The sequence below is a fragment of the Vigna unguiculata genome, chromosome 9 (genome assembly GCF_004118075.2).
Source record: "Vigna unguiculata cultivar IT97K-499-35 chromosome 9, ASM411807v1, whole genome shotgun sequence".
NCBI lineage: Eukaryota > Viridiplantae > Streptophyta > Magnoliopsida > Fabales > Fabaceae > Vigna > Vigna unguiculata.
In genome coordinates, this window is record NC_040287.1 from 8,732,282 (window position 1) to 8,748,445 (window position 16,164).

At 31.2% G+C, this 16,164-nt stretch overlaps 2 protein-coding genes across 4 annotated transcripts; one reads left to right on the plus strand and one right to left on the minus strand.

Moving 5' to 3' along the window:
* Positions 1–2,245: 2,245 nt before the first annotated feature.
* On the minus strand, positions 2,246–5,440 carry LOC114162207 (vesicle transport v-SNARE 11-like). Of its 3 annotated transcripts, none has more exons than XM_028046021.1 (6): positions 5,190–5,440; positions 4,829–4,936; positions 3,610–3,668; positions 3,347–3,535; positions 2,733–2,903; positions 2,246–2,548 (listed from the first exon to the last, which is right to left on the minus strand). In XM_028046021.1, the coding sequence occupies exons 2-6, from the start codon at positions 4,920–4,922 to the stop codon at positions 2,396–2,398; spliced, it is 666 nt and encodes a 221-aa protein (XP_027901822.1). In that variant the 5' UTR covers positions 4,923–4,936; positions 5,190–5,440; the 3' UTR covers positions 2,246–2,395. The 3 variants fall into 3 exon arrangements, with proteins under 3 accessions (XP_027901822.1, XP_027901823.1, XP_027901821.1); XM_028046022.1 differs by having other exon boundaries at positions 4,829–4,941; positions 5,223–5,426; XM_028046020.1 differs by having other exon boundaries at positions 4,829–4,941; positions 5,190–5,424.
* Positions 5,441–11,464: 6,024 nt separating this feature from the next.
* Positions 11,465–11,809, plus strand: LOC114163412 (14 kDa proline-rich protein DC2.15-like). Its single transcript, XM_028047731.1, has one exon. It carries the CDS (start codon positions 11,465–11,467, stop codon positions 11,807–11,809), a length of 345 nt encoding a protein of 114 aa, XP_027903532.1.
* The last annotated feature ends 4,355 nt before the right edge of the window (positions 11,810–16,164 follow it).

Consider the following 16,164-nt stretch of genomic DNA (forward strand, 5'->3'; position numbering starts at 1 on the left):
TTCACGAGCATACAAAACACTTCACCTCCTAAACTTTGTTGTACATTTTTTTGTTCTCGGGGGATGATAAATCAATTTTCCGCCATGGCAAAATTTTAGTTACTTTTGGTCTTTTATCCTATTTTTAAATTTTATCCAGATTTTCTATCTTTTAAAGAAGCTATTTGAGTCATTCAACTTTAACTTTTAAAATTTGAGTGATTTTTTCAACGTAAAATAACATCGGCAATATTTTATATTTTGTGGGGATTTTTAAAAGCATTAGTGAAGGATTATATCGATCCAATGTTGAAATTACCATTATTTATATATAAATAACAAATTATATATATATATATATATATATATATATATATATATATATTGACAAATGTTTATTACATGTAATATAGTTATTTTTTATTATGTCATTTTTAGAAATTCTTTGGACAACCGATAGTTAAAGGGACACTCAATTGAGTTAGATAGTAAGTGACATGAGAAAAGAATATAATTAATTATCGTATAATCGTATTTTTATTGCATTTATATGTAAAATTCTTTATGTTTGTGTGTTATGTATTTATATTATATGGTTTCTATTAAGTACACATTTTAAAATGAACCCATTTTTAAAATAAATAAATTTGTATCCACTTTTAATTTTAATTTCTAAAGGTTACGATGCCTTATAAATTAAATAACAGTAATTCTTTCGCATGATTTTATATAAAATCAAACTTTATATATTAATTTGAATATAGTTGTTAGAATATATTATAAATTATTTGCAGATATCAAATTAGTAATTTATAATTGTATAATAATATATGCAGTAAATACTTTAATTAATTTTTTAAATTATTAATATATTTGAACTTTTATTTTTTATTTTTTCTTTTTCACTTGTATCATTCTTTGAAGTTAATCATATTTGAGGTTGTCAGATATTTAATGTGAACCTGTTGTGAAAGAGAGATTTGAACCATATTTGCATGTTGTTAGAGACCAACCTTTGTATCCTAAAATTCATATGAACAGTAATTTGAGATTAGGCAACGGTGTAAAATAATTTTACATTACAGGTACATACCATTAAATTCTTTTACATTCACATATCTTATAACGATGAAAATGTGCTTTGAAATTCTTATCTACAAAATAAATTAAAAAACATATCATTCAATCATTGTTAAATACACGTTCCAAAATCATTTAAAACAATATACTTCAAAATAAGAATTTTAAGTTATATTCGTATTAATCATTCAATCATTTAAAATATTTTATTCGAAAAGTTTTTTCAAACCTGCTGAAAGCTTATGATGGGATGAGTGCAACACAGCTACGCCGAGCCACTACACAGTTTGCAGTGCTCACTACCAAATCAAAAAACGTGAGAACGAGTGAAGGAATATGTGTTTGTGATTGTTGTAGCACATGGCTTCAAATCCTACCACTCTTTTCTCCGAGGCCAATTAGTAATTAATTATCACAAATATTAATTAATGAGCTTGAACATGACAACTCTAAGACAATAAGACCACTGAACCAGGAAAAGGAAAAATTGAGCAGACAAGCTCATCTGTAAGCACACCCATCACTTTCTCTTGGATAATATGAATGACTTACCCAAACAAGCCTTATGAAAGGTTTTAAAAAGCATTATGAATAAAATATTTTAGTAAGTTCTAACTTGTAGACATATATTTTAAATGATTTCAGAATTTTATTTCGTAATTAAAATTTGTTCTATAGAATGTTACAGAATAATTAAATTGAACTAGTTAAAAGTTAGTTTTAGATACTATCCAGAGATATATTTTTCCAAATTATTTTGGGATTCTATAATCCATCATTCAATGAATAATTGTATCTTCCGAAAGGTATAGCAACTTTTAAAAAGTCAATTTTGTGATTACATTTGAAAAATAGAATGGTACATGAAGCCATTGTCATAGAAAAAAAAAACCTTCATTTTTAAATTAAGAAAATGTCAAATACTTATTTATAACTAAATATTTAACCAGAGCTTTATTAGAGAATATTGATTCCTCCTAAAAATTTGAGTCATTCATCCTTATCTTGAATAGGTAGCATGTAATGAAAATGTTTGGTAGGATGGAATTGAGATATAATAAACAGGAAAAGGATTTGGCTATAAAGGACATGTGCCATTTCTGTTGTTTTTATCTTTGGTATAGTGACGATACTTCTATTTTCTTTGTATACGCCAATCTGAAGTATCAATAATGATGCATCACAGGAAAGTGTAATGGTACCATTGTCATTTTCTCAAATGAAAGAATTTTTCATGTAATAAGAAATTTTAAGAACCGTTGCTCAAACAGCTCTTGAAAAAACTGACATTGTTAGGCAACTTATAGTTAGCCATATGAGAAGCTAAGATAGCAGGCTAACGAGTCAGCTTGAAATATAAAATGATTATAACTGCAACGACCATAGCTGTCAATAAGGAGCCTACAATCCATTTGTTCCTGTTCATCCTTCTTGACATGGCTGACAAAATCTTCTTGCTCTTGCTGATGTTATCATCCACCCCATGGAGCTGAAACCAGAAACGATTACTATTCTACTCGTGACAACTTATCAGGAGTAAGGTTTTGGGAAACCATTTTAACCAGTGAAGTGCTTATAACTTATAAGTGCATCTGCTAGTTGAGCTTGAGCATCAAATGCTAAATCATCTAGATGAAAGGGGGCAATTAAAAACTCCCAGTGGTGGAACTTACTGTCTTATGGGCATGGAGTAGGGATTGTCGTTGTAGATGCAAATCTTGGAGGATAGAGACACCAAGCTCCTCTGTCTCCAGCATTGTTTTTCTGCTATCCTTTATTCTATCAGAGGATTGATTAAGTCTTTCAGTAGACATTAGAAGTCTTCCCTTTTGATCATTTGATACCTGTCCTAGCATCCATAAGTAGCTATTAGAATGCAAAATAAATGAAAAGAAGGTAATGTATCATCTATCGTTGCACTGTAGTGCATAAGAAACGTAGCACTGAGATGGAGGTGAAAGAAATTGCCAGATGTCAAAGAATCCGGAAGTTGAGATTCAAAATATCTACACATCATGCAATGTTTCTGGCTCTCTCCAACCCTAGAATACACACAAGACTTCAGTAATTTAGTGCTATATAAATGTGGGTATTACGGCTTGGAGGCCCATACATACTTCAATACTTGGCCAACTTTGGCTTGAAGGCAATTCACGACTTTTAACTTCCAAAAAGCCATTTCTAACAACGAAAATTACCAGCCAAATCTAGTCTCAAATCTCCCAGTTCAAAATTAGTTACATTGACACCTATTAATATCTAAGGAAGGGATGTATAAGAGAGATACCGCCAGTGTATCAGAACTTCCTGATTCCAACAAGTCATCTCTAGCAGCGAAACTGACATTAGATGTAGTAACTCTCTTAACTTCGGTCTTCAAATTGGTTAAATCAGTTTTGTATTCCCTTAACTTGGCAAGAAGAGTTGCCTTCATACTAGGCTGTAAACTCCTAGCCTCAAGGTCCATTTTCCGAATCTGAAAATATTCAAGCAAGAATTATAATTGAGCAAAACATCAGGAGGAGAAAGAGAAGATAAGTTCGATTATACCAATGTTTCAGCATCATCTAATCCAGCTTTTATGTCAGAAAGTTTCTGCTTCTTTTTTTCTGCGGCACATAAGGTAACCAGCAAACATTAGACAGAGAAAGCTACAGTCCTTATCCATTTCTTTTGCGTGCGTGTATGTTGTGGGATGGGACTTAATAAAAAATTACATCCTTAACAAAAAGCTTAAGTCTGTTCAGCAGAAATTATATGAATAACATAGTTTATCAGAAGGAAAATCTCTTCATCATGCATTCCCCCATAGCAAGCCTTTGATGCATGTTTAAGTCTCATACAGCACGCTTATAGTTGCGTCTGCTAAAACTAGCAAAACGAAAATTTTAAAGGACAAAACTTAGGAGGAGTTTTTCAGATGTTTTTAGCGTTGTTCTCTAATCAAAATAGGAGCCCAACTCATTATTCAATGCCAACTTTAAATGTCCACTTCTGTTGTGCGAGTTACCAGTGTGAAACTCCAATTTTGATTAGAAAACAGAACTAAAAAGCATCTAAAGAACTTCATTTAAGTTTTTTCCAGTTTTAAAATCATATAAAAACATTACATCCAACAGTTCCAGTATTCATGATACCAACTTTGAAAGAGAAGCATTTAATAATCTTATAGTAATCCAGTGATCATGAGAAGTAAAACTCCATCATCATATTCGATAAGTAATTACATAAGGTTTAGTTATTCAAATGTAGAGGTTTTAATCATGTTTATGGAGACCTAAAGCCCACTGAACAATGTAAATACTTTTTTATAAGGGTTGAAGCATTCAAAGTGCTACAATATATATAGATATATATACACTTTGCTGATGAAAAAAAAAAAAATACTCATTTAATCTCAATACTTGTACTATCATTACAATTTAGTCCCTACACACAGAAACTACTACTTCAGTCCCCGAGCATACATTTTTTTTTACTCATTTAGTTCATATAAACCTTTTAATCTGTTTGAATCCTTACAATTTTATACGTTAGAAATTAAAACGGATTAAAAAGTGTACGTGTAAAACTAAAACAAGTAGTCTATGTACGTAAAGGGACAAAATAAGTAATTAACCATTGTATAATATCCTGTGAGCCCAACTTGATCATTAGATTTTACGATGTTCTTCCCGTTCCTATATACGGCCTCAAAATCATTAGCCTCAACAATATTATAAGGGTGGAACTGAAGAGTGTGTGTGAAGAAAGAGATTGATTGCATTACCTCCATCAAGAGAGGAAGCCCCAGTGCATTGCCGCGAAAGATTCGCTGATAGTTCACAGTATTGTCGCTCGTACCCGTCAAATACCTGACTCATTGTTCCCAATTTCTCTACCCTACCATCCCAATTCGAATCAATCAGATCCAATACAAGAATTAGAAACAACAACAGCAACAATAACTTAAACGTTAATTTCAAACACACGCGCACATATATCTATGAAGAAACTTTTGTATATTTTGCCAATAAATATGTTTATAACTTTTAAACTTTGCAAATAGAATCTCAGAAAATAACGAGCAATGTGACGATACAAAGGAGGATGGACGTGAAGTGTCGACGGAGGTTGACAAAAAAGCGTACCGAAGAACGATCAGAGGTTTTCCGGATGTTGACCTGAGAGTTGCCGGATATTGACCGGAAGATTGACGGAGACTGATCGGAGAAGAGGAGGCGGAGAAAGCAGCGGAGCTTGCCCAAATAAAACAACCAACCGAAGAAGAAGGATCAACGAGAGTTCGTTGGGCTTCACCAAACTTGTGAGTATTTACGCCTTTGCCATGAATTACTACTGGATTGACATTTCCGATCTGTTCTTGAAATTTATAAGCTATTTTTTTTTAATCTTTTATGTTCCTAATCATTTATATTTTCATGCTTTATATTTAAATATTATGTTATGGTGCTCTAATTTAAGTTTTTAAGATGAGTTAAGCTTATTCTTTTGTTACTTTAACTACTAACATAGTTAATGTTCAATGATTTTAAATGAGTAAATTTATACACACTCTTGTGTACCACATTTTTTAATATTTATAATATATTATCGGCTAAAATTCTTATTTAATTATAATTTTTATTTTAATTATTTAATCGGGTATTTTAATTTTTTTTCAATTAAGTTTATATATATTTTTTAAATTATCTAATTTGATTATTTTTATTAGATTTTAATAAATGTTAACTAAATAAAATACACGTGTCACATTTTTTAAATTTGGAATGTAATTCAAGAGGTTAAGGTTACAACTTTTGTCTTTTTTGGAAGAGGAAACGTACTTTGTCCTCATTAATGGTGTTGTCTTTATGTCTAAGTGTCACTCGTCTTCATTTAGCTCATATAATGTTTGGAGATGCAAAATCATCCCTTTCCTCTCATAATGATGGCTCTAGACGATTGAGTGTAATACTTATTTGCAATTGTGTATAGGTTGTAGTGTTGAGAATGACTATAAGATTAGATTCATGAAATTTATGTTTTGTTTTGTGAGGATTTGTCCAAACTATAAGGTTGTATTTTGTTATGGTTCTTTTGAAAAACAAAGTGAAAGTGAGGATTTGATGGGGTACAATTATTTAAAATGGTGCATTGAAGATGGTGGTGATGAAAGAAATGCTATATTGTGAGACAAAGAAAGAAGATATATAATCTAGAGAAATTTCATAAGGATTCCAAAAGTTGTTAATAAGGATTATTTGTTTTTGTTGTTGTAATTGATATCATCATAATTTCGTTGTTAATGAAAATTCCATGTTTCGTTGTAAAATGTAGATGGATGTAATGTAATTAACATAATATGTGCTAAGTGTGTTTACAACAATGAGTTGTTTGTAGTGGTGGTTGTGATCCTTCACAAAACCAAGTTCCTAGAGGTGGTGTAGTTGGTGTACTTGAATTTGGTGGTTGACTTCCATGAGAAGGTTGTTTCGAGTGAGTTAGTTGGAGACAACATTTTCTATTGTTTCAAAGTTCTTTACAAGTGCCACCTCTTTTGCGTAAATCACGTTTTCTTAATTGTTTTTCGTCCTTCTTTAACTCCCATGGTTCTAGTGTTCTGTTCTTTTTTGGTTTTCCAAACACATCTTATCCTATATTTCAATTTCTGCCTTGTGTTTGGTTTGGCTTGTGATGGGAGAGGTGGAGAATGAATTAGATTTAGTAGTGTTGGTTGGAATGGTTTAGAAGACTGAGTGGTTGTGATTGTAAGTTTTGAAATGGTTGAAATGTCAAGAAGGGGGCGGAGGGTTGAATTGACTAGTTAAAAATTTAGGCTATTTTTGAAAGCTAAAAACCACTTTTAATTGAATCAATTAGATCATCAAGTTAGGGTGCAAACATTACTGAACTGTATACTTTCAATCGGTCAAAAACATAGTTAATCGATTGATTTTACTAAACAGATTATGTTATGGTATAATCAACCAATTGAAATAGAACAACAGTCGACTGAAATACTGGGAAAAAATGCAGAAATGCAGTTTCGAGTTTTAAACCAGGAACAATGCACAAGAATGATCAAGACAAGTTCTAAATGATTATGCAAACATGCTCAATGTTGCATATGTCATGAAAACATGCAAGAACATGAAAAAGATGATTAAAACACAAGTTCTTTCAACTTTAAAATGAATATGCAAGAGATGAAGGTTAGAGAAGATAAGAGACCACAAGATTTTTATATTGGTTCACTCAAACCTCAGCTACATCCAGTTTGTCAAGGCAACCTGAGCTTGACTTTGCACTATTTCAAAAGATTTACAAAGTATCCACCCTTACACTTTCAAAATATGCAAAAACCACACAAAAGACTCTTGAATCACACAAGAGTCACACCAGCACAACAAGAACCCTCTTGCAGACCTGGAAAACCACCAGGCACACACACAAAGCTTGAGAAAGATCAAATCTCAATGGTAGCACAACCCAGCCTACCACAAACCACTTTCTATAAGCTTCAAACCAAGCCAAAAGCTCCAAGAATTGATCCAAGATCAATTTTCAACTGCTGCAAACTGTATGATCACGAAGGAGAGAGTTTCCAGAATAATTTCACGCTAAAAAATGATCAACACACATCTCTTTCGAAAATCATAACTTTTATAGTCAAACTGTTACGAATTCAATAAGTTGATTTCCAAATCAATCGGTTGATTTCACTTGACTTAATTAAAATCAGTCGATTAAAAAATAAATCAACTGATTGAATTTGTTGCAGTTTAAGACTATTGCAGCCAACCTTTTAACATGTTTAAAAACCATTCAACAAATTAAAAAAGACATTTTAACTTGTTGAAAAACCATTCAACAGATTAAAAAACATAACAAAGACCAAATACATTTAATTAATGCTACAAGGTCAGCAATATGAATTACAAACTTCAAATACACTTTCTTAATGATGTAACTATGTGAAGAGCACAAGTTCCAACCTTGATCAACATGAATACCATCAAATCACCTTTCTTTTATCAATGTAGGCTTCATTCCAATGGTTAATGGCTTCAAGATAGTTCAAAAGAGCTTCATTAAATCTTCATCAAATCTTCAAGAAGCATACCACCTTGGTTTCACATGTCAATTGTGATCTTTCAAAAAATCGAGTTCCTGGAGGTGGTGTAATTGGTGTACTTGAAGTTGGTGGTTAACTTGAATGAGAAGATTGTTTTTAGTGACTTAGCTAGAGACAATATTTTCTGTTGTTTCCAAGTTCTTTACAAATGCCACATCATTCACATTAACCACATTTTCTTAACTGTTTTTGGTCCTTCTTTAACTCTCGAGGTTCTAGTCTTCTGTTCTTTTTTGACTTTCCAGACTATTTTTTCAGTTGGAGGCAATACATCAAGAAAATAAATAACATCCCACACTTGTTGAGTGTTTATAGGATAAATGATTGGCATGTATGTCTGTTTATAGGATAGATGATTGACATGTATGTCTCTTCATATCACTACAAGAAAAATCAAATTTACCGACGACAATAATTCGTCTGTAATGTCACAAATCCGTTGGTAAATTGGTATTACCGACGGACTACCGACAGCCAGAAATCCGTCAACTAACGCATCGTCAATAACAGTTTACCGACGGACGCTTGAAATTCGTTAGTATTTACCGACGGAAACATCCTTTGCAAAAGTCATCGCTTATTACCAACGGATTGAGCCTTCGGTAATTATCGACGGACTAATCCTTCGGAAACTACATACGTTTATACATTGCCATTACCGACGGATAAATCCTTCAGTAATTATCGACAGTCGGTAATGGCAATGCATAAACGTATGTATTTACCGACGAATTAGGCCGTCGATAATTCGTCGGTAAATAAAGTGTTGTATCCAGCAACATCTGTTTATTTAGCATTTTCCAATTACCTGCATATAAAATACTCTAACACAATTCCAGAAAATTCTAACATTCCAAACAATTGCAGCACTACAAGATACTCATAAAATTCCATCACACAAAACATACCAAATAATATGTAGCATAACATAACAATATTTGTCAAGTAAAATATACATGACCATGATACCAAGTAAAACATAATAAATATCAAGTTTAAGTACATGGTAAATGTTTTTCTTAAGGAAATGAAGAGCTAATAATCTTCATAATCTGGAGAAGATTCTTCATTATTTTGTTGCTGAGATTGCGGTTGTGGCTGTAGCTGTGCCTGCTGAAGACGAGCTTGAGCATCAGGAGGGAGATATTGCAGGACTAGTGATTGAAAGGATCGAAACTCAGTCTTCAATTGCTCATTTTCCTCTAGGTTTCGTGAAAGTTGTTGCCTAATGTTTGTGAGGTCCTCTGTATTAGAAGAGGAAGAAGCTGATAGGCTTTCTTTTGAACCCGTATATTTTGAAACAAGTTGGCCAGCCCCATAAAATCTTCCTTTCTTTTTTCCTCCAACCGTCTCAATCCAACACCTAGTCCTGATATTCTCGTCCTGTGTGAGATTAACAGAGGATTGCTCCTGTGTTCCATCAGCACCACATGAGGATACCTCATATCTGACTTGGGATAGCTTAGAAATTCTTCTGTAAGTAAAAAATGAACATTTATCATTATATTGTGATATATATATATATATAGTTTAAGAGTAACTAATATTTTGAAATTGAAAGAGACTTACATTTGTCTTTCTAGACCTCTCATCCACATACTCGCCAGTATCCTTCCAGATATGCATCTGCTGAAATACTTCATCAAATGACACATGTCATCCCAACTCACGTGCCTGCAAATAATATATTTTATAGTATCAAATTTGATTTGATGTCAAACTTTATAATTATAGTTCAAATGGAAGATATTAGAAATAGTTAATATGTATACCATACGAAGTGCATGCTCGTAAGTGGTTATATATATATATATATATATATATATATATATATATATATATATTTATTTATTTATTTATTGATCTTCTAAACCAGTGATCGATGAAGTCTTCTCATTCAAATTCAGAACAAACTGCATTTTCTATTATCTATATTCACAACAGACTTCTCCCTAATAATTGAGGTGCGCCTCAACTCAAACAATTTGTTTGCTGACAAACTACCATATTAAATAAACCCATAATAAGAAAGACACGTAGTAACAAAGAAACACAAGGGAACAAGGCACAACGATGGTCTCTTTAGTCAGATGAAATGGGAACATTGGTAGAGAAACCTGCGATATTGAAAATAGTGGAGGATACACTGTCGTCAATTAAGTTTGCATTGTTGAATTGTGTTTTTATACAATTTTTTTTTTTAATTTGGAGTAATCTAGTCCAATTATATATATACACTTAAAGGGGTGAGGTCTAATTTTACCACACTAGTTGGCCTGTACAATAAAATTAATATATATTGCAGCTTTTAGTTGTTTAGAAGCTCTATTACATGAGCCAGTTTTGAAGGAAATTAATAGGAATTATTACCTTACTAAAAACTCTATGAAACTGGCCTGCAGAACACGGCACACAATATAATTTATATTTAAGTTAAGTTTATGATAAATTTGAGAATCTTTAGTTACATTTATATGATATATAAGTATTTTAAAAAAATTAGATTTTTAATTGAATACTTATTATTTTTTTAACTAAGTGATATGATTATATTTTTAACTTATTATTTTAATTATTTTATAATTTTATAATAATATGATGTCAGTAGATGAATTTTACAAATATATATATATATATATATATATATATATATTTTTTTTTTTTCTTTTATAAAGATGAAACTGAACGTTATCGTGATTAAATATATTTTTAATCTATAAATTTATATATAAAATTAGAATTTATTCGTGTCAAAACTTTGATATATTTTAATTTTTTAACTTTTTAAATGAATGAATATAGAGTTTTTAATCCAAATATGTTAATATATTTTATGTATTAAACGACATTTGAGACCAACATTTGAACTATAATGTGTCAAACGATCTAACCAATTCAAACTTCAATCCAGAACATAAAAAGTTTAACGTTATTAGATTAGAATGATTATTTTCCTTCATTTTTCAAATTTAAAGATTAAATTATATCAAACTTTGAAATACAGACAAATTTTAATTTTGCTTTAAAATTAATATATTAAAAACATATTTATCTCTTACAATAATAACATAAAATTAAAAATCTATTGAATGAATTTGTTTGTTAAGTTAAAAATATATATGTATAATTAATTAGAAGGGTTGTTTAGTTATAGTTTTGTTAAGTGAAAAGAAATGATGAAGCCGAAAAGCAGAAGTTGGTAGGTAGGGTATAAATAGGAGGTTGTGTTGAGTTGTTGATGCTTGAGAATCCGTAAGCATATAGAAAAGAAAAGTAAGGAAGTGCGAAATGGGTTTGAGTGAATACATTGCCGTAGTGGTGTCTCTGTGTCTAGTATCAGTCTCAATAGTGAACCCTCAAGCTGTTCCAGGTGCACAACCTATGCCTCCTGTAATTCGTGATGAATGTCCTGAGAATACAGTATTTGTGTTGAGACTATGTGTGTTGAATTTGCTGAATATTACAGTGGGTGTACCACCCCCGACCACCGCCCCTTCCTGCTGCGCCCTCCTTACGCCGTTGCCTGTTGTCCAAGCACGAATTTGCGTCGGCAATGCCCTAAACCGTGCCGTCCCTGGCCTCCCCTTCATCGTCTCTTTTGTCACAGATACACTTCTTAATAACTGTCCTTGATCTCATATGATCCCGCTGCCAGTCACATATCCCAATGCTTTATGTTCTTTCTTCTTTTACTGTTTTCCGTTTTTCTTTTACATTCCTTCTCCACACGCTTCCACCGCTGTCGACGGAGGATTATTACTACCTTCTCTCCTTTCTTTGTTTGTTGCATCTTGAAACTTGTTGATCTTGTTGTTTAATTAAATAAAATGGTTATGTGACTTCTTTTATCTACTCATATTTCTTTCCTCTCTTTATTTTATCTATTTCATGTCAACGGAGGTATGGTATTGATAGTAGTTCTCCCGTATCCTACCTGCCGGATAAATATTTGTTCCGTATATATCTATTTTTTTATTAATAACTGTCTCTTTTTTTCATATCCGTTGATATTCACATATATAGGTATTTACAAAATTATTTAAAAAAATATTTAATCATAAATTCAAATAAAATAAAATACATCTGTCATAAATTTTAGATAAAGTTCAAATAAACTCAAGTTCATATGAGTCCAAATAATTATAAAAATAAATATAAAATGATGTTCAACACAATGAAAATTCTTTAATTATTCCTTGGATCAACAAACTCACTTTCTCTAATTCATTTCTAAAAAATAAACAAAATAAACAAATAATAAACCTTAACTGTGATATGCCCAGTATTCTTATTTTGTTAACTTCATCATTTGACAACAAACATACCATAAACGTGTTTATATAAGGTTTGATGTATATGCTCAATTTTAAAGAAAGGAAAAAGAAGGATGTCAAGGGGTGTACTTGGAAGAAGACAACGTACTAATACAGTACTTGAAGCTGGAAGAATGAATACAGAAGACAAGACGAGATGTGTAGCTTAGAAAAAAATTAGATCAGAATGTTTTTTACTAATATATATATATATATATGGGTATTTTTGTAAATTAAAATTTAACAGGTACGAATATTCACGGGTACAGATACTCGTACCCGCCCCGTTAACATGCGGTATAAAAAATAACCGTATTTGCGAGTAGTGGATATCATTTTTAATATATGTTTTGCGGTATTTTTTTTTTTTTAAATCCCTACTTCTAACACCTACATAACATAACTCATTCACTGGATTTTTTTTTTTTAATTTTCAAAAACGACAGTACCGTCGCTCATTAATTATTAATGTCTTGTAAATTCTTCTGCACCATATTTATTCATCAAAAACATCTTCATAATAATGTATTTAACTAAAGCAGACAAGTAAAGAGACGTGTGTATTTATGACACCGGAGATTTATGTTCCGGATCGATCATTTATATATGTTGTAAGAATATTGACGTAGACAATCTTATTGCTTTTACGGCTATTCTATTCTATTTTAAGCTACCTCTACACCATATTTCCTCGGATTTTTTTATAATTTTGTCATTATTGGTAGTCACTTAAGACAAGTTGGGAAAAGAGTGTCTCTCTCAACTTGTTTTATTAAATGCTGAAATTTGATTATGTTTGTATATATTGTTATAACTATCTAAATCTTGGAATAACCTTATTATTTGGTTTTGAATAATATAAACAGTTAAGGAAACTTATGTATATTTTTTTTATAGATCTTTTAGAATACACAATCTTTACCTGAGGTGATATGATCATATCATATTAAGTTTAGGAATTATGATTGAGTGAAAATTTGTTTGCATGTCTGAAACTGAACGTTTTTTAGTTAATTTGATAAATCATTGTTTATAATGTTTTGAATTGAATTAATTATTTGAAATTGTTCAGAAATTATATTATTCACGCATTTTTTAAATTATTTTAAAATTTGATTGATTTTTTCTTTAAGTAAACTTGAACTTTTTAATATTTTCATTCAAGTAAACAATTTTCAATTAAATAAAAATAGAACGGAGATTCAAATCTTATCATCGTGACTTTTTTTCTCAAGTAATATTCCACTTGCTAAATATATTTGATGGACAAGACTTGTATGATCCCAATTTAATAAAATAATTTTAATAAATAAAATATCATATAATTATAAATAATTAGAGCACGAGACGTGAAGTATAAAGGATTCAACCATTACATTTATTCATAATATACCAAAAGGAAAGTTAAGACACAAAACAATGTTAATAACATAACTTAAACATGAAATAGTTGGTAGAAAGATTGCTCAATAGAACAAAGGATTACAATTAAAATTGTTCTTCAAAAGGGTCATCCAAAGAGCAAAAACTACCACCTAGTCTAAACATCGGCATCTCCACCATCGGAACAATCTCCACGAATCTCCACACTGCTCACACCAAAATTTGGTATTCATTGCAAAAAGAATAACCATACAGAAAGCAGACACAAAGAGAAAAGAGTAAGTTACTTGCAAAAAGAAAAAAAAAAAAAAAACACACACACACACACACACACACATATATATATATATATATATATATATATATATATATATATATATATATATATATATATATATAACACTCAAAAGAATTACAGAACAATGCACAAATTACACTAAGCTAAGTAATATCAACTAACCCATCACACAAGATGACACTCTAGACTCAATTATCTGGATCTAGACTCAATTGCACTTGTGGTGGCATCTACTATCTGCAGAGTCATTGTCAATGGATTTTACCCCACCACACAAGGTTAGTCCCTTAAATCATCATAAGAACCTTGAGACTGTTCTTAAAGAAAAGACCTTCTGCCACTCTCACCACATGACTCATTCCACTCTACATGAGTCTTGAATGAACATTAGAGTATCAAGATAAACCTCTAGTACTGACTCCTTACATCAATGAACACACTACTAATTAAATCAAATAGGATTTCCCCCATGGAATCTCCTATATTCTCACACAAGCATTTTAAAACACATATTAAAAACCATACAACATATGTCTCTCTTGGAAAATAACTAATTCTTATAATTTTTATCCAATCCAACTTAACAACACATTATGCAAACAATTTGGAATTTTAGAAATAAAACTGCAGCTTGTGTAAAGCTCCAAAATTTTTGTATTTATATTGAAATTAAAGATGATTGAATTAAGAACCAAATACAAAAAGAACCAACTTAATTGAATAACTATAGAGAAAATTATGCACCAAACAAGCAACAAAGGTCAATGTTGTCAACAACCAAAACTACATGGACCTTGCGATAAAAACTTCTCTCACTACAGACCTCCGATTCAAGATTTGACCAGTCAAAGTCAAGAACTATGTGTCTAGGATCAGCTGTTAAAATTTCAGCTCGATCCAACAGTTAACGAAGTTGGAACCTTCATTTTACGAAAGGCGTGCAATGTAGAAAAATGGGTAGCGCCACACCATATGCTTCTTGGTTGTGAGATTTTGACTTGTTCCACTGTACAATTTGGTATCTTGCACTTTTATCTTCTCAAACTCATTTCAAAGTGGTTTATAGATGATACCAAACTGAACAATTATAACAATCAATATCTCTCATTCTAATTGCATTCTAAACTACCTAAATTCTACATTTACCAAGTCTATAAATGAGTAAAAGCAAAACTTTAGCTAAGTAATATCAAACCCTCAATTCAAACATGGTTACAAACCCAAAGTCCAACCTTGTACCATATTCTACATCACCTACCAAAATAAAAGAGTTCCATCTCCATTCAACTCAAGAACCATATTTCTCCAAGACCCACAACTTAATCTCACATGCATCCACTTTTTAACATGTCCCTATAACCCTCCAAATTCAATACATGTATATATATATATATATATATATATATATATATATATATATATATATATATATATATATATATATATATATATATATATATATATCTCATAAAATAGACAACCACAAATTCTTTGAACAAAAACATCCCTTCCGTAATAATTAAAATTTTGAAAACTAAGTTTTTCTTATCAATACATGGAATTAAACTACCAATTAACAAAATACCCAAATTTGCTAAAAACGAAATTCCCAAACTTGAAACAAGAATAAACTTACAATTCCATAATTCAATAAAAAAAAAAACATACTAAGGCACAACCATTAGCTTCCCTTACCTTAAAAGATGCTAACCCAACAACAGGCCCTAAAAGAAGAGCACCACGACACGACTACAACTTACGGAGGTGGAGGAAGAGCGTTCAGTAAGCTCGGAGGAGGAAAAATCTTATGCCCTAGCAGATCTTTCTACTTCAGAACTGTGAGGGAGAAGGGAATTGTTTCTGGAAAGGAGACAAAATAAGAGTGAGTGGTTGGGAGGGGGTCATGGGGTAACAAGTGGGCTGACCTAGGCCCTTTAATAAAACCAGCCCTCACCTTTTTAAAACAGAAAGGGAGTCTTGCAAGATTTAATAGA